Here is a 25,019-nt window from a genome sequence, read left to right as displayed (position 1 = left end):
TCTTCAGACTTTGCAGTTGACAGAGCCTTCCTTTAATTAAAGTCTTTGCACACAATTCAAAATACCTCAACTGCTTTTTTCCAGTCTATACTCACCTCTAAGAATATGAATATGTGATGAAAGTGTTAATACTAGGTTATTGTTCTACCAAATTAAAAACAAGGCATGGAAAGAATATCACTTACTAAAAACTAATTTTGGACAAAGAAAATTATAACTGTAAAAAGCTATTTTACCAACATCAACCCATAGGAAATGAAATACCTAAGGATTATAGCAAAAGCAGGTCCACTGACATGTTGATGCCTTGTTAAAGGGATACTTCACCTCTGGGAAGATGAATGTGTATTTAAAATATGTCATTTAAGTAGAAGAAATGTGGAGAAATTTTTGAATTTGGAGCTTTCTAGACTGAGAAAAGCCAGAAAATGTATTTTTGGCTTATGTGGATGAAAGACAACAACTCCCAGAATGCACTTGCTTCGCTGCCTTAGGAGGCCACGCCTACCGGTTAGAGAGCACAGTTGAAAACAACAAGGCTAGCCTAAGTGATGAGTTTGCCAGGGATTTAGAGACCCAAAATGTCCGGGATTCGGCTTTTGCGTTCTACAGTCGCCATTCATCATGTTTACTGTGGCGAGCAGGACGAGGCTGACGGCCGCGGGAGAACGCATCTCTCACGGAGGAGCGGGAATTTTCTTAGCAATGTTAAAACGCACATCAACCGCATCAAACGCACTTGTTTAGCGTCCATGTAAACACTACAGTCAGATTCACCGATCGGAATTAATTCAGTTAGATTGAAACGAGAGGTGTGCATGTAAACAATGAATGGCGACCGTAGAACGCAAAAGCCGAATCCCGGACATTTTTAACAGTCTCGCCCGCCGGACAAGTCCGGGAAAAGGAAGATGGTAACCCCTACTTACTCAGCTTTCTCCTATTATTCAGCTTTCTCCACAGAACAAGAGCATGCTAGCTTAGCTTCCAAAGAAAGACGGCTGATACTGTGTACATTCTGTGAGTGAGATCCCACCCTGTATGGGCGGGTTGAAAACATGCGGAACAACGCCATCTACTGGCTGTAGTCTTTAGCCTCTGGCCAGAAAATCCTCCGATGACGCAAAATGACGATTTTTGCGTCATCGGAGGATTTTTTCCAGACAAAAAATACATAAATCTCTCCTCTCAGGGGGATATGAGGGGGGAAAGCATGGTAATTCGAAAATACTACAGGTTTTCTACTAATACAAAGCTTAATGCTAAATCCTGAAGTAACCCTTTAAGAAAGCATGACAAATCATCAAGGGTGTTTCAGGCTATGTTTAGGTTAGGGTGGGCTGTGTTTTATGTTTGTCAAGCAATTGGGAAATAAAAAGCAAAAAATGCAATAAATGTAATGCATGCACAATTAAACCCTGACTCCAACAGAAAATAGACATGCATTCTTTGCATGTATGCAACAATTCAAAATTATAAAGCACGAGATTTTTGTGGTTCATTTTAGCAATATTTAGGGCTAATCCTAAAGTGTGGCATTAGGGGCATTGGTAGTCAAATTGTGATTTTAGTGTGCCATCCACTGTCTCTGCTATGCAACTGCAGCTCAATAACAAATGCAATCAAAACAATGTTAATATCACCAACTGTCCATTTGGAGAAAAACTATTATCAGCAAAGCATGAACTAATAATGAAAACCCTAGTAAGTTGTTACCCAACCCTTTTTTATCAGGTTATATGTCATGTTCATATGGTCACTGTGATCTGCTTTCAGCATCCTCAAATTCAAAAAGAATCCCAATACATCAAGTATATGTGTTGTGATGATGAGTTGGCCATGACTCTGTGGGTGACTGGGATACGTATTGCAAAGGTGAGCAGAAACCAGGCCACACACCAAAAACCAAAATAGATAATGAGTGTATGATAAATGCAAGAAGCTGTATTGTGTTGGCTCCTATTGTGAGCTGTCTACTTCGTCAAAAAATAATAATAATAAAAAATAAGTTCTTCTTCCTTATTACCGGTCTTGTTTTGTCATGATTTTGTCATAGTATGGTAAGCAGTTATATGAAAACTACAAAGCCGCCGTGAGGAAAGCAGCCGGCACTGCAAGCTGGGCTAGCCGCACTATCCAGGCCTCCTCCAGTCCATCCACACCCTCCCCTACACCTAAAGGTATGATAATGAACTAAATAGATTGTTATAAAATGTATCATAGATCTTGATATATAAAAGGATTTTGATGACATTTTTGTGTTTATCTTTCAGTCAAAGCTGCGAATGGACACGCTCCTCAGCTTCCAAAGGACACCAAGGTACCTCTAAATCTATCGGTTGCCTTCGTAATGAAGAACACCATAATATGATACCATAAATAATATAAGTTCATGGACCATACTGAAGTGTGAACTGAATGTAATGTTTTCAGACATTTAACTGCATGTTAATTGCAATTAAACAAAATATAGTTTAAATTTATTGACACACTTAAGTACATAATTTTATAACATTTCACAATTACTTCTACTTTCTATGAAATATGGTTGAAGTTTACTGCCGAATGTACTGAGAAGCATTTATAGTACACTAAAATATACATATATCATTTCTATTGAAACTTGTCATAAATATTTAATTACCCATTTGTCATGAAGTTGCCAATTGATACATTTAAAATATATTACCATTTTATAATAACAACAAATTATAATCAAATTTACATGTGGTATGTTTATCAACATCAAAATAAGTGTAATGCAAAAGATTACTAAACCATAATTTAAAAAGTATAACTGTTTATTTGTCATGATTGCAAAGTACAAATTGCTCTTAACTCTAAGAAACATTCATGAAAGTACAGTGTCTTTAAATATACATAAAATGGCCTTTTATTTAATTAATAAATTATCTGATTTTTTTTTAAATATATATACTTTAAAGATTTAAAGTATACTTCAATTAAGCACACTACTTTTCCACAAAGGGTGACGGATCCTTTAGAGTTGTTTTAATCCCCTTGTAATTTCATCATTTATTTGAAATGCTCCTGAATGCTACTTTTGGTTTGTTTCTGAAGGGTCCTGGCAACCAAACATCTTTCCCACCACCTCCGCCTTCAATGGAAAGCCTGCCTCCTCCACCACCCGACCCCATGTTGCCTCCTCCTCCCCCTGCTCCTCCTGCCAGCACAACCAAAGTCAACAAGTTTCCTCCTCCACCTCGATTCCCACAATCCTCCTTCCCACCTCCACCCATGGATGACCTGCCTCCACCACCACCTCCTCCAGAAGATGCCGAGCTGCCCCCTGACTTTCTTCCTCCACCGCCTCCTAGTTTTGCACCTTACGGGGGAGACTCGCTCCCCCCACCACCTCCAGACCCCATCACCTCCCTTCCACCTCCTCCTCCTGGTCCCCAAAACTTTGCATCTGCAGGTGGAGCTCCACCACCCCCACCTCCACCCCCGCCTCCACCACCAGCTCCTGCACCGGCTGCCAACCCATCCGCCGGCTCCGTCAGAAAAATGCCTCCAGCTCCACCAAAGAGAACTACACCTCTACAAACAGCGCCCCCAGGTGGCGAACTCATGTCAGAACTGATGACAGCAATGCTGAAAAAGCGCAGTCAACAATGATCTTGAAGACAGATAGCGCTTATTGACGTGTTTTTGTAGTTGGACTGAGGAACTGACCGCCAAACTAGTTCTTGGCTTAACATTAGGACACACATCTTTAATTATTTTGTTGTTTAATATGCTTGCATTACACCACCTGACTAAAATATGTAAATACTTTGTACTACGCACCTAATCAGATTATTTGTATTGCAAATATGCTATATCATCATTGCTAATGGAATGTCATAATAAATAAGGTCTTGCAAAGTTAACTGTTTAACAGATTTTGACATGCCTAATTGTTAAACAGGAGTAAACAATTTGCATGATGCAAAGTTTTTTGCACTTTTGTAGAAATGCAGAAACAGCAATATTACAAAAGACATCCATGTCCATTGTCCATATATAACGTGCATATATGTACATATATAACGTCGAACATGGCTCATCCTCCAATCGGATCATCCATTAGGAAGTGTGATTACAATGTCATAAACAATATTTTTGGTTCAAATGATGCTGAAATGTATGATTTATTTCTTTCATTGGACCCTGAGTTAGGAAGAACAGCTGACCCTCAGCCGCTGAGCCCAGGATGGAGGTTTACTGGCATATCCGGCTCTCTCAGCCTCTTCCTGCTCCAGAAATGGCTCCATTAAAGTCTTCTGCAACAGCGCCACCTAGAAATACATCAAACATACTGTCACCTAAGAAAAAGACAAGCCATACTGGTCTGTCTGAAGATGTTACATTGTATGTATAATTGTGAAATCTTCATTTCACAGTAATATATTAAAGCAAACACACTAAGATATATGATAAGCATGATCATGACAGTATATTAGTTTCACATATTAGTAGTTAGGTATTATTACAGTATCACATGTAATAATACCTCTGAAAAGTCATTTTTCTCTGCTTTTCTGATAGCAGATTCAGCCATCCAGTTCCTCAACACATACCGTGGGTTTACTCCTGAACAATAGAAAAATTACAAATAACATTAAATACAACATAACACATCGTTAAAAAACACACACTACAGTTTAAACATTTACAGTCAGTAAGGCTTTAAAAAAAAGAAATTAATAATATTATTCAGCAAGGATGCATTAAAAGGGACAATAAAGACATTTATAATATTACAAAAGATTTCTATTTCAAATAAACGCTGTTCTTTTGAACTTTATATTAATCAAAACATGTATCAGGGTTTCCTCAACAATAAAACTGTTTTCAAATGTTTCTTGAGCAGCAAATCAGCAAATTAAAATGATTTCTGAAGGATCATGTGACACTGAAGACAGGAGAAATGATCACAGGAATAAATTACATTCAACTGCACAAATATATTAATTACACATACTGTATATTCAAATAGAATAATTTATGTTATATTGTAATAATATCTCATAGTATAATACTATCTTGTAGTAATACAAAATTACTGTTTTTATTGATTGATTTTATTGTATTTTTGATTAAATTAATGCAGCCTTGGTGAGCATAAGAAACTTCTTTTAAAACAAATCTTACCAATCCTGAACATTTCAGCGGTAGTGTTACTGTAACAATATATACACACATAATATTTAACATTGCATCATATAATATATACAAAAACACACCTTGCATTCTGTGCTGCCGTTCTTCATCTGAGTCACTTATTATCCTGTAGAAGACGATTAAAACATCAAGTGATGTTCATTTTTAACCCTCTAAAAAGTTTGAGTTTATATTCCAGCGACATTACCTTGACAGACGCTGTAAATACAGCTGAACCCAGTCTCTGAAATGCTTGTGTGATGAGAGGTTTGAAAGAGCCCACAATGACTGTCAAGAGAGACACAGTCACAGTTAATGGACTGAAATCATGATTATGGATATTGCGGCTGCTGTGGGAGTGAATGGAGAGGAAACGAACCGGAGCAAAGGATCCCTTCTGAAGCCGGGACAGGGTCACTTCACTCAGCTGTCTGAAAGTCATAGTGAAGTCTGCTCCAGTGTCCTCCATTAGCTCAACACATCACACAACATACAACATACAACATTTTATGGGTCATTCTCAGGAAATGCTGCCATTTGTGTGATCTACTACTGATTTAACACCATACTGGACTTAACTATTTCTGACAGTTTGGTCATTAAATATATAATTAAAAAAAAAATCATCTAATTAAAGAAAAGTTTATAATGAAAGTGTGTGTGTGTATATATATATATCAGTGTGTGTATGTGTGTGTGTGTGTGTGTGTGTGTGTGTGTGTGTGTGTGTGTGTGTGTGTGTGTGTGTGTGTGTGTGTGTGTGTGTGTGTGTGTGTGTGTGTGTGTGTGTGTGTGTGTGTGTGTGTGTGTGTGTGTGAGTCTTACTGATACCTCACCAAGGTCAGATAAATCCCATCACATAGAGCCTCTTTCACCTAGCTATCATCATATAGAGACTGTGTCTGTTCCCCGAATTTGGAAATCCAAAAAACGTTTAAACCCAACTAAGGTTAAAAATTTAATTGATGTTCAACAAATAAAAAACAGCTATAATACAGATGAGCAAATGCTAAAGCTTGGGTTGCTGAATATTCGATCGCTTACTTCAAAAGCACTCGTTGTTAACGATATGATTTCAGATAATAACCTAGATGTGCTGTGTTTGACAGAAACCTGGCTAAAACCAAACGATTACATTACTTTAAATGAATCAACCCCGCAAGATTACTGTTATAAACATGAGCCTCGTCTGAAACGCAAAGGGGGTGGTGTTGCTGTAATCTATAGTAATAGTTTCAAAACCACTAAGAAATCAAGTTTTAAATATAATTATTTTGAAGCATTGGTGCTTAATGTAAAAATATATAGTATAAATGATAAATCATGTTTGAGATTTGTGCTGGCTACTGTATACAGGCCACCAGGGCACCATACAGACTTTATCAAAGAATTTGCGGACTTTCTATCAGAATTAATATTGACTGCAGATAAAGTACTAATTGTTGGTGATTTTAATATACACATCGATAATGAAAAAGATGCATTGGGATTGGCATTTAAAGACATTGTAAATTCAATTGGAGTTAGACAACACGTGTCAGGACCTACTCATCGTCGTAATCATACTCTAGATCTAATATTATCACACGGAATAGATGTTGATGCCGTTGAAATTCTGCAGCAGAGCGATGACATCTCAGATCATTATCTAGTCTCGTGTAATTTGCATTTAGCCAAGGCTGCAAAGCTGACTCCGTGTTTCAAATATGTGAGACCTATCACTTCTGCTACTACAGATTGCTTTATTAATAATCTTCCTAATCAGTTTCATCATCTCAGCATCTCAGATAGCTTAGAAGAACTAGATATTACAACAGAAACGTTTAACTCTCTCTTTTCCAGCACTTTAGACACAGTTGCTCCGTTGCGCTTAAAGAAGATTAAAGAAAATAGTCCAACGCCGTGGTACAACGAGCACACTCAGGCCCTTAAGAGAGCAGCCAGAAAAATGGAGCGCAACTGGAAGAAAACAAAACTAGAGGTATTTCGCATTTCATGGAAAGAGAGCTCAATTACTTACAGAGAGGCTTTAAAAGCTGCTAGATCTGCTTATTTTTCAACCCTATTAGAAGAAAATAAACATAATCCTAGGTATTTATTTGAAACGGTGGCTAAACTAACGAAAAAGAAAGCTTCAAGCACCGAAGTTTCCAAGCAACACAGCAGTAATGACTTTATAAACTTCTTCACTTATAAGATTGATAATATCAGGGACAAAATTATAACTATGCAACCGTCTACTACAGTATCGCATCAGGCAGTGCATTGTAGTCTCCCTGAGGAAAAATTTGATTCATTCGTTGCTATAGGAGAGGAAGAATTTACTAAACTCATTAAATCATCTAAATCTACAACATGTATGTTAGACCCTATACCGACTAAGCTACTGAAAGAAATACTTCCAGAGGTCATAGATCCTCTTCTTAATATCATTAATTCGTCTTTGTCTCTAGGATACGTACCAAAAAACTTTAAGCTGGCTATGATTAAACCGCTTGTTAAAAAAACGCAACTTGATCCTTCAGAATTAGTCAATTACAGGCCGATCTCGAATCTACCTTTTCTGTCAAAGATATTAGAAAAGGCAGTATCCTCACAACTGTGTTCCTTTCTTGAAAGAAATGATATCTGCGAGGATTTCCAGTCCGGATTTAGACCGTACCATAGTACCGAAACAGCTCTCGTTAGAGTCACAATTGATTTGCTCTTATCATCCGATCGTGGTTGTATCTCTCTATTAGTGTTACTCGATCTTAGCGCTGCATTTGACACCATCGACCACAACGTTCTTTTAAATAGATTAGAACATTATGTTGGCATTACGGGAAATGCACTAGCATGGTTTAAATCATACTTATCTGACCGTTATCAGTTTGTAGCAGTAAATGATGAGATGTCTCATTGATCACAAGTTCAGTATGGCGTACCACAAGGCTCAGTACTAGGACCGCTGCTGTTCACTCTGTACATGCTACCCTTAGGAGATATCATTAGGAAACATGGCATTAGCTTTCACTGTTATGCCGATGATACTCAGCTCTATATTTCTTCAAAACCTAACGAAACTTATCAATTCACAAAATTAACGGAATGCATAGCGGAAATAAAAAATAGGATGACTTGTAATTTCCTACTTCTAAATTCTGAAAAAACAGAGTTTCTAATTATTGGACAAAAAACTTCCTCACGTAATAACCTAGAATACTGTCTAACACTTGATGGCTGCTCTGTTAAGTCTTCGTCATCGGTTAGGAACCTGGGTGTGCTCTTTGATACCAATCTTTCATTTGAAAGTCACGTGTCTAGTATCTGTAAAACTGCATTTTTCCATCTTAAAAATATATCTAAATTACGCCATATGCTCTCATTGACAAATGCGGAACAATTAGTTCATGCGTTCATGACCTCAAGGCTAGATTATTGTAATGCTCTACTGGGTGGTTGCCCTGCACGCTTAATAAACAAACTACAGCTGGTTCAAAACGCAGCAGCTCGAGTTCTTACCAGAACCAGGAAGTATGACCATATTAGCCCAGTTCTGTCAAAACTGCATTGGCTCCCTATTAAACATCGCATAAATTTTAAAATATTGCTGATTACTTACAAAGCACTGAATGGTTTAGCTCCGCAGTACTTGAGCGAGCTCTTAACGCATTATAGTCCGTCACGTCTATTACGATCTCAAAATTCCGGCCAGTTGATTATACCTAGAATATCAAAATCGACTGCTGGCGGTAGATCCTTTTCCTATTTAGCACCAAAACTCTGGAACAGTCTTCCTACCATTGTCTGGGAAGCAGACACACTCTGTCAGTTCAAAGCCAGATTAAAGACACATCTCTTTGACCTAGCTTTCACATAATACATTATAGACTTCTATAATTTAATGTTATGCTGCATAGATTAGGTCAGCCGGAACCGGGAACACTTCCCATAAATCCTGATGTACTCGTTACATCATGAGAAGAATGGCATCTACGCTAATTTTAGTGTCTGTGTTTATCCCAAGGTTTTTCCTGCAGCCTGCCGGATCCAGGCCGTATCCAGATCTGACGAAGGACCTTCACCTGGACCGATGACAACGCAGTGCTGAAGTGCCAACTAGTCTCTCCCTATGGAGGATCCCACTACCACTCTACAGATAAGGCGTTGTCGGGAAAATTCGTCTCGCGGTCCTACCCCAAAGCAACAAATAAAATAAAATTCCTTATCAAAATTTATAAGGAAAGACAAGTATTTTGTTTAGGCTTGGCTTGTAGGGAATTCCAAACCTGCGTATATTCTAACGTACATAACTATAGAACCCATTCTAAATGCGCATGTGAACGCCATCAGCGTTTCTCACAGGTTTGCGTTTAAAGTCTGTGTAGAGGGAATGGTGTCGTCTTAGCGGCCCCTAATTTAATAACAAATGATCATTGCGACGGAACCAAATCAATTAAAACTAACTTTAGATGGAAATAACTTAACTCTGCTGTAAAGCCGAAACAATCTCTGTTACCTTAAATTATACGCTTATCTCTGTAAAGCTGCTTTGAGACAATCTACATTGTTAAAAGCGCTATATAAATGAAGATGACTTGACTTGACCTTACTTTTTTTTTTTTTATTGTCACAAATAACACCATTTCCTGAGAATGGCCAAAGAACTTTATCACATGAATTAATTATAGTACAATTAGAGAAAAAAACTATCCAGCTAATATTTACCTTTAGAAGAAATGCAATCACATATGAATCATTTTCTTCATTTCCCAGAAAGCCCAACTTTGCTTTGAACAGCTCATGAAATCTACAACAGAAACAGTAAAGAGAGATCAGGAGTGACTCAGAGAGGAATACAGGTTTCTATATTGTCTAATGACAGGCTCACCTTTGATGGTATATTTGAGGATACTCTCTCAATATTTGCTGAGATCTGAAGTAAATGAATTGACACGAATCACCTGTTTTATTCCAGACCAATACCAACAGAAAATAAAACGATCTCTTACTGTGAAAGCTGATCTGAGGTCAGCAGTGGTTTCAGAGCTTCTAGAAGTTTCTGTAGATTGAACAGGCCAACATTAGCCTGAGCTCCTATACTGTACCGGCCCTCGTCATCAGACGTGTTGGGGACAAAATCTATACAGAGGAAACAATGCTGTAGCAATAACACACATTTAACAATACAATTATTATATGTTATTATTATGGCTGTCTGTTTCACTTTAACTTATTAGAATATAATGAAGTAAAATAAAACAAGTAATGGATTTAAAAAAAAAATGCAATTAATCATGCCCCTCAACCCATGTATATACTGTAAGTATATACAAAATTTATAGTAGATCTAAAGTAGCTTACTATTCATACTATTTTCCTCCACTTTTGCAGTATTGTGTGTGTGTATATATATGTACACGTGTGTATGTGTTCTCGTATATGGTTTATGAGGACACAAATGTGTATAATGACATGGGTAATTCAACGTAAACATCTGCGTGTGTGTAAACTTATAGGAAGATGATTGCTAATATTATGAAAGTTTTAAGTTAGACAAAGAAACATACTTGGGTCATATGATTCCATAAATCCAAATGGGCCATAATCAAAAGTGATAGAAAGCAGACTGACGTTATCTGTGTTGCAGACTCCTGTGTGAAGATGCAGATCATGTTGTTGTGCATTTTGCGTATTAAGCTCGATCTATAATGATAAATATGTGATAACTAATCAAGTAAAGCACAGTGAACTAACCATGAGCAAAACCAACCGACATCCAGTGGGCGATTAAATGTGCCGTTTCATTCACCACTCGAGAGAAAAAGACCTTCACACAACATGAACACCATTCAAATATAGTGAGACTGATCAGACAATATAAAATAATCTTGTATTCCAGCTAAACAGCAGAGAGACACAGATACTCACCACATACTTGTCAGGGTCATTTGTTGCAATAGATTTAAAATGCTCTTTAATTACAAAGTCCAACAATGTCCTGAAAATAAAAAAGAAAAAGAAATTAAAAAGCAAATAAGAGTCAGAAAAAAACATTATCTCCCTAGTTAAAGTTAATATACCGTAGGACATCTAACTCTCCAGTTCTAGTTAATATCTCCAGTGAACCGATACGAAACCAGGACTTGGCAAGACGCAGAACAACCGCTCCTGATAGATACAGAGAACAATCACATCAAGCTGAGGACGGATAAAGAACTTAGTTACTCCATTTCTCCAAATCTGATCGTATTTTACCTCTTTCTTTTATGACACTGCCATTATAAAACGGATCCCTCCAAACAGGTTCCTCACTCACAACCAGACTGACAAACAATAAAGGCAAAAAAAAAATGAAAAAGTATAAATAGAAATAATAATAATATTCAACACCAAACATTTGAATGTGATAAATACATATATTACTCTTCTTGTGCATGTCCATGTACCTGAGGGCTCTGCTGGTATATATATATATATGTGTGTGTGTGCGTGTGTGTGTGTGTGTGTGTGTGTGTGTGTGTGTGTGTGTGTGTGTGTGTGTGTGTGTGTGTGTGTGTGTGTGTGTACCTGAGGGCTCTGCTGGTAGGAACTCCCAGAAAGTGCATGGCTTCACTGCACAGGAACTCTCTCACAGAGGAGCGAATCACAGCCCGTCCATCACCAGACCTGCACACAAAACATCATGTACAGTAAACAGCACAACCATTACACTCCTGCCAGACAGAGAATCACACACTATGAGTCATAATGTAAGATCATTTACAACTAAATATATCTCAGAATTACTTTAAAAGCATATCAAAAATATTGAGCAGCAGGAACTGATATTCACCTTGAGTACGGTGTCTTTCCTGAGCCTTTCAACTGGACTTCCCATCTTTCACCTTTTCTGGATAAAAGAGAGATTGTACACCGCTCTAACGGTTAACACTTGTCACAGTTGTAAACTGAGAGATGTCATTGTTCAGACGCATGTTTAAGCATTAAGTGAGAATTAGATAAAAAATGACAGAATCATCTATTTGCTGAAAAAACAATAAGTATAGATCACACTTTCCATTCTTTAATCTTAAACAACATTATGGGAAAGCTGACATGCATTACAACAGAAAAGTCACATCTGACAATAACAACTGATGATTTCTGTTGAATGCTGATGATCAGGATGATTTTACCTGTTTGTGTATTCACCCAACAAATGTGCTCTTCCATCCCCCAGCTGTCCGGCCCAATAACCAAACTATAATAATAATAACACATGGTTGACATGTTTGCTCTGGTTGTCTTACGCCATCGCTGTCGGGTTTGAAGTGACGGTCAGCTTTACCTGATGGCCCCCGTATCTGTGTGCCAGAGGAACAGAGCCAGGAAACAGTTTCCCACCACTGACACAACGGACAAACTCTTCATTCTGAATCACAGACTCATTCAGATCCAAAATATTCCTCAGCACATCCTGAAATACACAAAAGAGCCTGAATATATGCAGAAACAACATTTACACAAAAGTACTGTGGTGGGACCATGGTCCAGTTTTGTTTTAAAGCAGTTTTCTCAGACTGTGATCCTCAGACCACTGGTGGTTCTGTAAAGAGGCCAAGTGGCCCATGAGTTCATTAGCTGATTAAAAGCTTTATGACTGAATAAATTAATAAAAGTATAACTGACAAAAAAAAATAAAAAAAATAATGATTAACTTAATTAACTGAATTAATTAAATCAATACAATAAATTAACTGTTTGTGACTAAATAAATTTATGCTAAAGTGTTTCTATTGGTATGTAAGTGTTTGGTCCAATTTTAAAGCTAGTATTATATAAAAGCTATATATAGAGAGAGAGTAGCCTATAATAGCTAAAAATAAATTGTCCACAACCTAAAGTAGAAATTTATTTGAGGACTTGGGTGGTTCATATATTTCTTTTTCTTTAAAGTGATCTACTACACACTTGTAAAAAATAAGTTTTAAAAATAAAAATGGAAAACTATGTTTCTTTTAAAAAGCCGTTTTTGCAGATAATACAATATTAATGAAATAAAGTCACTTAACGAGTATACTTTCATGACCGTTTCTTAACAAACTTAACTACACTTTTAAAAAGTGCACTTTGTAATAATGTCAAATTAAAAACTTCATTTTAAAGTACATTTTAAATCATTATGTTCTATATTGTTTTATAATAATATATTGCTGTGCTTTAAAGAAGTACACTTATTTTGATGTGTTGACTAACATACCAAGGTACATAAAAAGTACTATAATGTTAACTGTAGTTGGTTAATGTTCCATTTAAATAATGTACTAAATTGCAACTTCATTATTACAAATGTGACCCTGGACCACAAAACCAGTCACATGGGTAAATTTTTTTACATTGAGATGTATACATTTTCTGAAAGCTGAATGAATAAGCTTTCAATTGATGTATAGTTTGTTAGGATATGACAATATTTGGCCGAGATACAACTATTTGAAAATCTGGAATCTGAGGGTGCAAAAAAATCAAAACATTGAGACATAAAAGAAAAATCGATAACTTTGACCCAATACATTTTGACCCAATGTATTGTTGTTGGCTACACACACTTAAGTTCAACTAACTAAATTTCATGTAAATTAAAAGCTATAATAAATGTTTGTTTAATTGCAGTTAACATGATGCAATTAAGTGTCCGTAACATTATATTCAGTTTGCACCTAAGTATATTATTTTAAAGTAGCCAATGTTATTTTCATAATTTCTCTTAAAAATATGATGAAGTGTACTTCTTTGTAACAACAGCCTGAAAAAGTTCAAAATTATGCTGACGACAACAATGTTATTGGTGGTGATGATGATGATTAATTTATTACTATTTAAAAATGTGGGCAAGAAAATTTATAAAGAATGGGTGTGGACCAAACTTTTGACTGGTGATGGTACTAGAACCATTGTATTTTTCTGTTTCATACATTACATAATAGTTACAGCAACAATATCCCCAGGTTTTACTGCAGTGGAGCACGAGTTTTCTGTAAATGATGATGAGTGGATGGGTTTATTGACCTGAGACACAGCAGCCAGTGTCAGGGGCTCTTTCAGAGGAGAGGGCTGAGACTCTGAAAACACACTTCTCTTCACAGTACGAATAACATTACCATCAACTTCATCAAGAGGGAGAGCATCTGTAAAACACACAGGAGGTGATTAAAACAAAGTCAACGTGTAAAATAGCATGTTGGCACTCATATCTGTATCTTACCTAGTAGTTTATGTGTTAATGCCAGTGGTATTTCTCCACAGTGTTTCACATTGCTATAAAAGTGTCTCTTATCGAACTCTCTTTCATTACAACTTTCATTCTCACAGAATTCTTGTTCGTCCCCAAATGTAGCGATGACGACGGCCGATAAAAATACAAATAACGTGAAACCATGTTTTGTCATTACATCAAACTCACAGGCATATTTGTTTACTATTTGTCCTGTACTTCCTTACATCACGTAACTAGAGGAAATCAGGAAAACATCAGAACTGTCACACAAACAATCCTTCAATGTTCCACCAGAGGGCGCTCATCGGCTCAAAAACCCGAACGCTCCATTTATGACATAGGCCTATTCAAGATTGTTTTGTCTTTTTGGAAATGTATGCGCGATATAAACCATAACCGATTAAATCTATTAGTTGTATGGGTTCAGAAACAGTCGTACAAATGTAAACTCTCGAAACTTTCTCACTATAATGATTAAATAAGCGTCTCTAGACAATGATCAGAGACGACTGTGATTGGTCAACTCCCAATCTGTATTGTAAAAAGGAACAGGTACCATGTGATCAGCCGTCTATTAAAAATACTGAATACTTAAAAATTATAAATACTACTGGAGAAGATTGAAATCTCTATGATTGAAATTAATGTAATGAAAATGTAATTTTTTTAAATGTAAAAATGTAAACATGTTTTAGGCCCACTGGTCTGGACTCGACACTTTTACCTTCAGCAACCCCATACTTTAAAAGAGACCTCTATTATTAAAAAAAATAATGAATATTCTAACAAACCAAGTTTAACGGAGGATGATGGGTCAAGATTGTTATTTTTGCAATCACAGTTGGATGAAATGAGAAAATCTAAGGGGTCATAGATCAAGAGTTTAATGGAAAAAGGGGAGGAAAACTCAGCTTATTTCTGTAAGTTAGAAAAAAGCGCCAATAAAGAAACTGTTAAAACTTTAATTATTACGAGTGCAGTGTTCTAATTCACAAGTAATAGCTAAAGAAATTGCCCACTTTTATCAGGATGTATATTCTTCGTCCTCTTCAAGACTCTAATTCCCTCTGGGGAAAAAATTGGAGAATTTGTTCCTCATATGAACAGCTCAAAATGATATGTGATGCAGAATTAACAACTGAAGAGCTTGATTCTGTTTAATATTATTCAGTTATTCTACACAAATGCCAATAGTTCAGAGGCTCTACCAACAGGAACTTCACCCAGATTTGATATCAAGAGAGGAGTTAAACAAGGCTGCCCCGTCTCTCCCTCATAGTTTATTCTGGCTACAGAGATGTTGGCTCTCCTTATTAAAAACTCAAATATTGAAAAATTAAATGTGTTTGGACAGGAAATTAGTCAATTGGCTGACGATACAACATTATTTTTAAAAGGTCTTGACCAGGTTCCTAAAGTAATTGAGAATATTTTTCTAAATGCTCAGGTCAATATCTGCAAATGTGAAATTATTACCATACATGAATGCCCTCTTAAAATTGCATATATTATATTTCGGTCAAGTCAAATGTCAGATATTTAGGCATAAACATTTCTAAGGATGAGGTCATGATGGAAAAGCTAAATGTCTGGAATAGATGGAATTAATGCAGAGACAGGCTTGATGCAGGGATGCAAAAGGATTTGTCTATCTTTGGAAGGATTTATTTGACTAAAATGGAAAGTCTCTCTAGATATATCTATCCTGCATCTTGTCTCTATTTCTAATAGAGCTATTAAGACCATTCATCAAATTCATTTCAATTATATATGGAGAAAACGTGTGCACTATAAAGAGGGCAAGAAGATTATGAAAATGGTGGATTACAAGCCTTTGAAGGTCAAATGGCTTAAAAATTTTATAACAATTGAAACTAGTTTCTGGTTTTGCATTCTCAGAGGTATATTTAGAAAATTGTGGGATTGATTTTCTACTGAGATGTGATTTTATTGTTTCCAGAGTGACTGCCAATCAAATTATCTTTCACCAGCAGATTTTGTTATATTGGAAGTTATTATATAACCACAACTTTTCTCCACATAGAATCATATGGAACAATAGATTTATTCACTCTCGGAAAAAAAGGTACAAAAGCTGTCACTGCGCCGTTACCTTTTTAAAAGGTACACCTTTGTACCTAAAGAGTGCAAATAAGTCCCTCAAAGGTACATATTGGTACCAAACGTGTACATATTAGTTCCAAAAGTGTACATAGTACCTAAATGGTACATATTAGAACCCTTTTGAAGGGTACTGTCCCAGTGACAGCTTTTGTACCTTTTTTCTGAGAGTGTTGTATCTAGATACAAGTCTCTCTGTGTTCTTGATTGGCTTGAAAAAGGTATTTGGTCAGTTCTTCATTTAATGGATGAAGATGGAAGATTTTTAACTTTTAGAGACTTTTGCACTAAATATAATTTAAAATGTGAACGCAAACAATTTGAGCGTGTCTTAAATGCCATTCCAAAAAGTTGTATACATTTTGTACAAAACACTTCTGTCAACATGCCAGACTGATCTTGTGAACTCCCATCCCTTCTCTTCAATGGTAATGACCTCAGGACAATGCTTCCCAACAAACTTATTCGCTCTTGTTTCAATTCTATATTATATCTGACATTTCTGTATAATAACTATGTTTTGCAAGCTTATGATAAACCATTTGTTAAAAAATTGCAAACACAGTATATTAGCTTTCCAGTGGCTCCTAAAGCTAAGGAAACTCATTTTAAAATATTCAATGGGTTATACCCGTCAAGTGAATTTAAGACAACGGTTTAATTTTGAAGAAAATGCCTTTATTTTTTGTTGACATAGAGACAACTGATCATCTTTTTTTTTTCTTGTGTTTTTTCAAATACTTTTTGGGAAAACATGTCTTATTGGTTGGAGACAAAGATTCATTCACTGCCCACTTTTGCTAGGAAGCATATTATGTTTGGAATGCTGTTGGATGAGAAAATAATTTTTTTATTAATGTAATGTTGATTCTGGGCAAATTTTTCATTCATAAATGCAAATGTATGAAGACGAAACCTTATTTTTGTGTATTTAAAAGAGAATTTATTTGTAATTTATTTCCATCGGTGCAATGTATGAAAAAGGCCCAGAAATTGGCTGGAATAATAAGAAACCTTGATCTCTTAGAAGAGGAATGAAGAGACCCCTTCTTAGTGTTTTTTTTTTCTATCTCCAAATAAATGTAATTTTCTTTATTTCTTTGTCATTATTTATTTGACTGACATGTGCCTTGCTTAATACTCATTTATCTGTATTTATCAATGTCACTGATGTATACTCTGTTTTTGTTACGTTCTTGGTATTCGATAAAAAAATAAAAATAAATAAAAAAAAACTTCAGCAACCCCAAAGCTTTAAAAAAAAACATATTTAACTCACTTTTATATTTATAAAACTATTTATATTTATCGAAATATAAAAATAATAATAGCTGTTATTATTACTTTTATTATTAATAACATGAACAAAATACATGAACTAGATTAAATTGTCATTGTTAATATTTATTTATTAACTATTTATAATATTTAAATAATAATAAGAATAACTATTTATTTATATTATATATATTTTATATTATATATATTTTATGTTAACTGCCAATCTTTCCCATATTTATTGTATTCCTAAAAGGGCAATCTTCTATAGTAGCACATCACGTGACAGTATCTTACCGTATATTTTGGTTTCAGAGGGCGGAGCGCATAAATATTCATGAGTTTCCAGGGCATGCACGTGGAACTGATCATTTTAGTTTATGCTGCTTGTTTTTCAGCAGGTGTAATGGATTCATTTTTTTATTTTTATTTTTTATTTTTTTAATGTAAATATGACAGTTTCAGTTTATAATATTTTTATTCGTTTGCACTTCGTGTAATGTTAGGATAAAGCACAGAAAACTTCAACTAGTCGTATACATTAATTTAATTTCGTTGTGCTTTTCCTTTGTACCTTGCCATGCTTTATAACCAGCAGGTCTGGCGCAAAATGTGGCAGCGGCACTTCCGGTGGCATCTCCAGCTGCCAGGGGTTTTCTCAGTTTGCACTGTTTGCACCTGCCGCTGACGAGTTATGATTCAATGTAATATTTTAAATATAAAACGTGCATTTGAAAAACAAAACAAACGTTCAATAAACATTCAGTTCAATTAAATCGTCCAATTACGTCTCCATATCAAGTGCATACAACTAAAACAAACCATTACAGCTCACCAAAAAGCCAACAAAATGTTTTCTGAAATCACGCCTTATTTGGATAGTGGCTCTTAAAGGGGCTCGTAAATAAATAATACAGTGGCTTAGCTATAGACATTTTTTCCAAGCGCCACCTACTGGCAGAAAGTGAATTTGCGTTTTCATTCAGTCCGTCTGCTGTTTTTGTTTTGTGCAGGTGTCTTCTAGCATAATTTCACAAAACAAAAGTCAGACCATTTTGTTTTTGCTTTAAATCTTGAAATTATACAATCTAATTTAAATAAAAAAATAATTATCACGCTACATGTGTGTAGCCTCTTTGTTTGCATCATGATTACATTTCAAATGGCTGCAAACAGATGTTATAGAGCAAATAAACAACACATAAATTTGCTTAAAGGAACAAATCGGCTATCCGAATTGGCCAATTTGCTTGAAAAAATTGGAATCAGCAATAGAAAATCATAATCGGGCCACCCTTATAAAAAATATTAAATAAAACATTAATTTGCAACGCAGTAGCCTACGAGAGAACCGTTCTCGTAAGGGAACTTAATTGTTTAAAGGCAACGCGTTTCCATACGATTTTCTAGTAAAGTCAAGTAATTTAATACAGATGCATGCTGTCCATTGTAGTAATCAGATACACTCTTAGAAGGAATGTGTAGAAAAATTACACAAATTATGTGTAACACTCTAATTTACACATTTTGTGTCAATATTAACTAAAACTGTGTATAAAAAAATAATCTATTTTACACATATCCATGTGTAGTTTAAAGTTTACACAACTTGGGTATTTACTCAAAGCATTTAACACATTATGAGTAGACTGATGTGCTTACACATTTTAATGTGTTAATTTTTATAACGCGACCGTTATTTAAATTAGCTAGTCAAACTGAACCAACCAATAAGGTGACTTTTGAGTGAACATAATCCAGTTCCAGTCAGTTGCAGTTCAGTAACGTTAACGTTAGTAGATAAAAGTCTGTTAACGACAGCAACTATTTTGTTTTTACTATATTGTTGAAAATAAAACATGTACCTTATCACTTCGTTATCGACTACCCCTCGCGTCAAAACTGTTCGTGAAAACCACCTCTTTACCAGGGAGGAGATGATTCGCGCCGAATCACGCCGGTGATGCTCAAAGTCATGAGGTAAGCTGTACTTGAATTATTTTTTTTACTCATGTTCATTTTCAAAAACAATATTTCCTGCTACTGTTATTTTAATACTGGCTTAAAAGCTAGGTTACGACGAGATTTTGCGGGCAAAAAACTCGACTTTTGTCAATAGTGTAACGTTAGCAGTTAAAGTTAGGTGAAGAACGTCTAAACCAAGTAGCTTTATGTTGACCAATGCTGCGAATTTGCGTGGAAACCCCGATTCAAAATCGGCATAATTTTTTTCCACTTTCACACGAAATTCCAGATAATGAAGAGACCTTTATTAATGGATTTTACACGCAAAATTTCGCCAAGCAATGGTAGCTAAACGTGACCGCACCTAGATTGTAACTTACAGTGCTACTCGATTTACAATACACAAAATGTTATTTGTAAGGGTGTTTTAAAAATCGTCTAATCTTTATTAATTTGATTAACGTTACGTATAAAATGTAATCGTAGTAGTGGATTTGAAAGTTTGCTGAAATGATTAGCAATATGTCATAAGTGCTCTTGAGTGATGTGCAGGCTAGGTAACGTTAACTGTTAGCATACAATAACGTTACATGTGCTAACTTTATATAAAATAAGTGACCTTTGCATTATGTCTAATATTTATTACACAGCAAATGAACCAATCAGAAGATGGACCATTTTCCACCGACCACCGTGTTCAGTCTCACCAGATTTCATTTATTCAGGTAAGCATTGCAGTAAAACTCACTAAATCATTAATTCATATCAAATCAAGCATTCTAAACAACTTAAGTTTTTATTTTTGCATTCTTTTGATCTATTATTAGGCCAAGGAGTCCGACCTGACCAGGAAGGTGCCTAATAAGCATAGCCTATCAGCGCACAGGTAGGTTAACTACTGAGGGAAAGAAAAAGATCATCACATGGGGATTTCTTGCATCATGTATCTTACTGTGTATTTGTCTCAAACAGCTGTCCCTTCACTGCAAACAAGTTGAAATTGGCTAGCCTAAATCCCTGATTGCAGTTAAGCCTACGAATCTCAGCATTTTTGGAGAGAATTAAGGAAATGTAAGTATTAAAATTTAATCTGGCATAATTTAGTTTACAGTTCAACTGAAATGTTTGAATGTGCTGACAAAAGGGTGTTACTTACAAATATATATATTCTGAATTATAGTATGATGGAGATTAAAAACAATTTGATGCTTGTGTAATTTTCTCCTCTCTCTCTCTCCCTATTATATTTTTATATAGTGTTGGAACTGCGATCTTCTCTGAAGAAGAACTGAGCACATTTGTGTTGGTGGACACGTTTGCATCCAGGAAACAGGGGACTGATGCATATGTCACACTTTTCTGGAAACACTTCAGGAGTTTCAAAGTCGCGATCTGATTGGTTGAATTCTACAGGATGTTCGGGAGATGTGAGTGTCGTGTTCTTTATCGGTTCGCCTGGAAACAAATGCCGTGACACCAAAACCCCTCGTGGAAGAAGAATGCTATTGTGCTTACAACTGTGACAATGAGCGCTTACCAGGATCAACTAAACACTGGATTTTCAAAAGTACTTGAAGTTCGCGGCTCCATTGTTTAACGTTCTTGAATGAATAATTTATTAGATGCAGCCAGTCTGTTATTGTAGGGACATCAACATCATATATTATCACGCCCTAAACATGACGCAGAACAAAACGAACTGTGATTGGTTGCGTTACATGTCAGTCAAACGTCCTCTTGGGTGGTCCAGACATTGATACTAATAATGAGAACTGTTTCTTGAGCATCAAATCATCGCATAAGAGTGATTTCTGAAGGATCATGTGACACTGAAAACTTGGAGTAATGATGCTGAAAATTCAGCTTTGATCACATGAATAAAATATTTTTTAAATATATTCAAATAGAAAACAGCTGTTTTACATTGTAATAATATTTCACAATATTTACTGTTTTTACTGTACTTTTGTATCAAATAAAATATTTGGTGAGCATAAGAGATTTCTTTCAAAAACATTAAAATGCTTAATATTTTCTAAACTTGGCCACCAATGTACATCAAGCCAAAAATGTTTTGGAAATAAGTGAAATTATTTTGAAGGTGGGGAAGTGTGTCATGTTACCTAATGAGATTGAGAAAATAACTGTTTTATCCTATGTTGGACATTTCCTTTTTGACTGCTTTAAATTGTATTGTTCTATTCTGGATTGAATTTAATTGTTGATATGTCAGTCATAATAAATAAGATAATCAACCACAGACTTTATTTTGTCAAATGCTTATTTTGTTTAGGATTTAGGATTTTAGATACCTTTCTTAACACAGTGTGTGTAGCCAAGGATAGCACATAATGTGGTAATGTTACACATGTTTACACATCTTTTACACATATTTTACACATGTTTACACATCTTTTATGTTAACCTTTCTGACACATTTAGTGTGTTAAACTCATTAACACAGTGAATGAGTTGAAATTAACACAAATCTAGTAGTCCTGGAGCTCACCCACGGATGTGTTAAAATTTAACACAGGTTGTGTCATTTTTGACACATTCTTTCTAAGAGTGTAGGAAGAAATCAAACACGGCACACAATGCTTTTTAAAAGGCGTTAAACAAACAAACAAACAAACAAACAAACAAACAAAAAATGTTTTGGCTGAAGACAATTTCAAAAGTGTACACAAAAAGTATACTGATTAGATTACACTTAATTTTACACTGTTGGTACAGGGTTTTTCCTGGCTCAAAATGAGGCGGAGGTGGTAAAATCCTAATAATGTATTTTAATAATAAGGTATTTTTTGTTGGGCATCATATAGCCTAATGTGTTTCCCACATTCATTTTTGTGGGTGTAGCTTGGTACCTCTAGGGGGGTCCGGGGGCATGCTCCCCCGGAAGAAAATTTTGTACATTTTAAAGATAAATTCATTAATCTGGTGCACTTTGAGTCACCCGAATCCACTGTTAAAAATAAATAATCCACCCGCAAACCGCCCATATTCTTTGATTTAGATATCTGCATCTGATCATCACATTACAATTATTCAAATTCTCAGTGTTAAGCATGATGGTAACATATCACACTGAAGTAGGCTGATTTAAAATGAACTTTTATTTAAAATAAAAGTTCTTCCTTTGGCAAATTTACATTTCCTGTTTTTACATTTTTTTGTACCTTATATAAAGGGCATTTCCCCCCTAATTTTATTAAATGCATGCTCCATTTTTCATTTCAAATTCTTAAATTTGATCAATATATTCAATTAAAATAATAAGACACAGGCTGTTACCAATCAAATTAAATAATTTACATTGAAAAATTATAACTGTATTAAATGAGATTAATTTAAATATTTTTGAATATACAAATAAGGAATGTTGAAAAGAATATACTTTATGAAACTAAACCGCCAGTAGGAGGCAGCAGGCGACCGTCTTAATGAGCGAGTCATTGAGTCATTCATTCAAACGATTCGTTCAAACGGCTGATTTATTCAGAGTGAGGCAGTTTATGAATGGATCATTGAATTTTTTACTCAACCGATTCGTTCGAAACGCTGAATCATTCAGTAATGCTTCAAGTGTTCGTTGCTGTGAGATGCGCGATGGTTCGTGATCTTTGTTTGGAACTATTTTCGCTGCAGAAACAGAACAAAAACTGTCATTGCGTCTAAAATGTAAGTGACTTCATTTTAACTGTTTAATGAACTGTTATGAAATCAGTCTCGGTTTCAGTCTTGATGGCATTCAGGAAAACTCTGGCACTCTTGTCGTGTGTAGCCTAGGCTATTGTTTCTTAACAACATTCTTAACAACATTGTTGCAACATTGTACCGTCAGTACATTAGGTAGGCCTATTATTATCAACTATAGGCTATCAATCGCCACTTACATTAAATTAAATAAAACAGAATCATCCTCACATTTTCGGTGATTCCCTAGATATTTTTTATTTTTAAATAAAAAATTGTTTTAATCAGGGTATTTGTTCGGTTGGACAAGTAGTACAATTCTCTCTCACTTTTCCCTTCAAAAAAAAGAAGAAAAAAAAAAAAACACGTGTCCCAGACAAGCGTTATTGTCAAGCCTTGATATTTTCCTTGATGGGTTTTCCCTGAAGAGAATTAATGTTACGTTGTTGAAAACGAAAGTAAAAGTGACGCACGTTCATTTCGTTTTACCGTGATGAGAGTTCCGTGACTTTATTAAACTCAAAACATTATAATTTATCGGTCATCCACCCTCGATTAATTGGAATGGAATGTTTGTATTACTTGGCCCGCCCGACCTGCGGATTATCCGCGATCCGCGCAGCACTATACGGGTTGAGAATGGACACAAGCCGGTAACCGCAACAGAACCATCACGGTGGAAAAACTGTATCTGACCATGTGACTGTCCGAATTTTGTCGAGAGCCGGAGGCGGCACGAAATTTTACGGAGGCGGCCGCCTCATAATTCTCTATGCAGGAAAAACCCTATATATATATATATATATATATATATATATATATATATATATATATATATATATATATATATAATGCAGGCAGATCAATATTATTGTTGAATATTAAATTCATTGTTAAATTTAATGTCCCCAACTAAGCAATCCAGAAGCCAATGGCAACAAAAGTGAAAAAAGGCGACAAAGGCGACAGTGACAAGGAACCAAAACTTCATCAGTGACAGAATGGAGAAAAAAACTTTGGGAGAACTCAGAAGGCAGTTCTCCTCTGGCCAACGAACGAACAGTGTATGATTATGATTCAGGCAGCATTACAGGTCAGAAGTCAGATTGGATTGGACCAATCAGAATATTTCCAGTTCCATTTGTTTTAAGATCAGAGTCACGGCAGTGGAGACAGGTTTGTTGAGGATCAGTGCCGATGGCTGTCGTGTCGATGAGGCCTTCACAGGAGAGAGTCTATTAATCTCTGCTGACACTTCAGGGATGTGTTATGGTCGTGTCTAGGCACAGGTCCTCCATCTGATCTGCATATATGAATAATGTTTAATAATGAATAATGTTTTGCCAGAAGAAACCTATAGAAATAGAAAAGATTATAATGAATGGGATGTGGTTGGAAGAACAATTTGCTCTTAGTCAAGGAACAAGTGCCAGTTTGATTTAAAAAAAAATAATATATATATATATATATATATATATATATATATATATATATATATATATATATATATATATATAGGCCTATTTTTTATGTTTAAGGCGAGACACTA

The 25,019-nt window shown here is 35.4% G+C and overlaps 2 protein-coding genes across 3 annotated transcripts in view; one reads left to right on the top strand and one right to left on the bottom strand.

Moving 5' to 3' along the window:
• The window catches only part of apbb1ip (amyloid beta (A4) precursor protein-binding, family B, member 1 interacting protein), a 32,938-nt gene extending 28,806 nt beyond the window's left edge, over positions 1-4,132 (top strand). Inside the window, exons 11-14 of the mRNA XM_081352178.1 lie at positions 1,777-1,875; positions 2,057-2,180; positions 2,274-2,320; positions 3,082-4,132. Of these exons, the coding sequence (XP_081208304.1) occupies positions 1,777-1,875; positions 2,057-2,180; positions 2,274-2,320; positions 3,082-3,639 (828 nt within the window). The 3' untranslated portion in view covers positions 3,640-4,132. The remainder of the gene's footprint in view (positions 1-1,776; positions 1,876-2,056; positions 2,181-2,273; positions 2,321-3,081) is intronic.
• A 31-nt stretch (positions 4,133-4,163) lies between these two features.
• On the bottom strand, positions 4,164-14,666 carry LOC308682457 (protein adenylyltransferase SelO-like). 2 transcript variants are annotated; one of them, XM_081352179.1, is made up of 19 exons: positions 14,396-14,652; positions 14,200-14,318; positions 12,479-12,607; positions 12,327-12,391; positions 11,984-12,040; positions 11,719-11,817; positions 11,407-11,474; positions 11,232-11,319; positions 11,080-11,149; positions 10,906-10,978; positions 10,719-10,802; positions 10,161-10,290; positions 10,040-10,084; positions 9,877-9,958; positions 5,546-5,638; positions 5,375-5,454; positions 5,250-5,293; positions 4,517-4,596; positions 4,164-4,301 (listed from the first exon to the last, which is right to left on the bottom strand). In XM_081352179.1, exons 1-19 carry the CDS (start codon positions 14,577-14,579, stop codon positions 4,179-4,181), a joined length of 1,713 nt encoding a protein of 570 aa, XP_081208305.1. In that variant the 5' UTR covers positions 14,580-14,652; the 3' UTR covers positions 4,164-4,178. The 2 variants fall into 2 exon arrangements, with proteins under 2 accessions (XP_081208305.1, XP_081208306.1); XM_081352180.1 differs by lacking the exon at positions 10,719-10,802 and having other exon boundaries at positions 14,396-14,666.
• Between the last annotated feature and the right edge of the window lie 10,353 nt (positions 14,667-25,019).

This window comes from Scardinius erythrophthalmus (genome assembly GCF_964197995.2).
Source record: "Scardinius erythrophthalmus genome assembly, chromosome: 22".
Taxonomy (NCBI): domain Eukaryota; kingdom Metazoa; phylum Chordata; class Actinopteri; order Cypriniformes; family Leuciscidae; genus Scardinius; species Scardinius erythrophthalmus.
The sequence above is the reverse complement of the archived record's forward strand: the minus strand, read 5'-3'. Positions and strand labels throughout refer to the sequence as shown.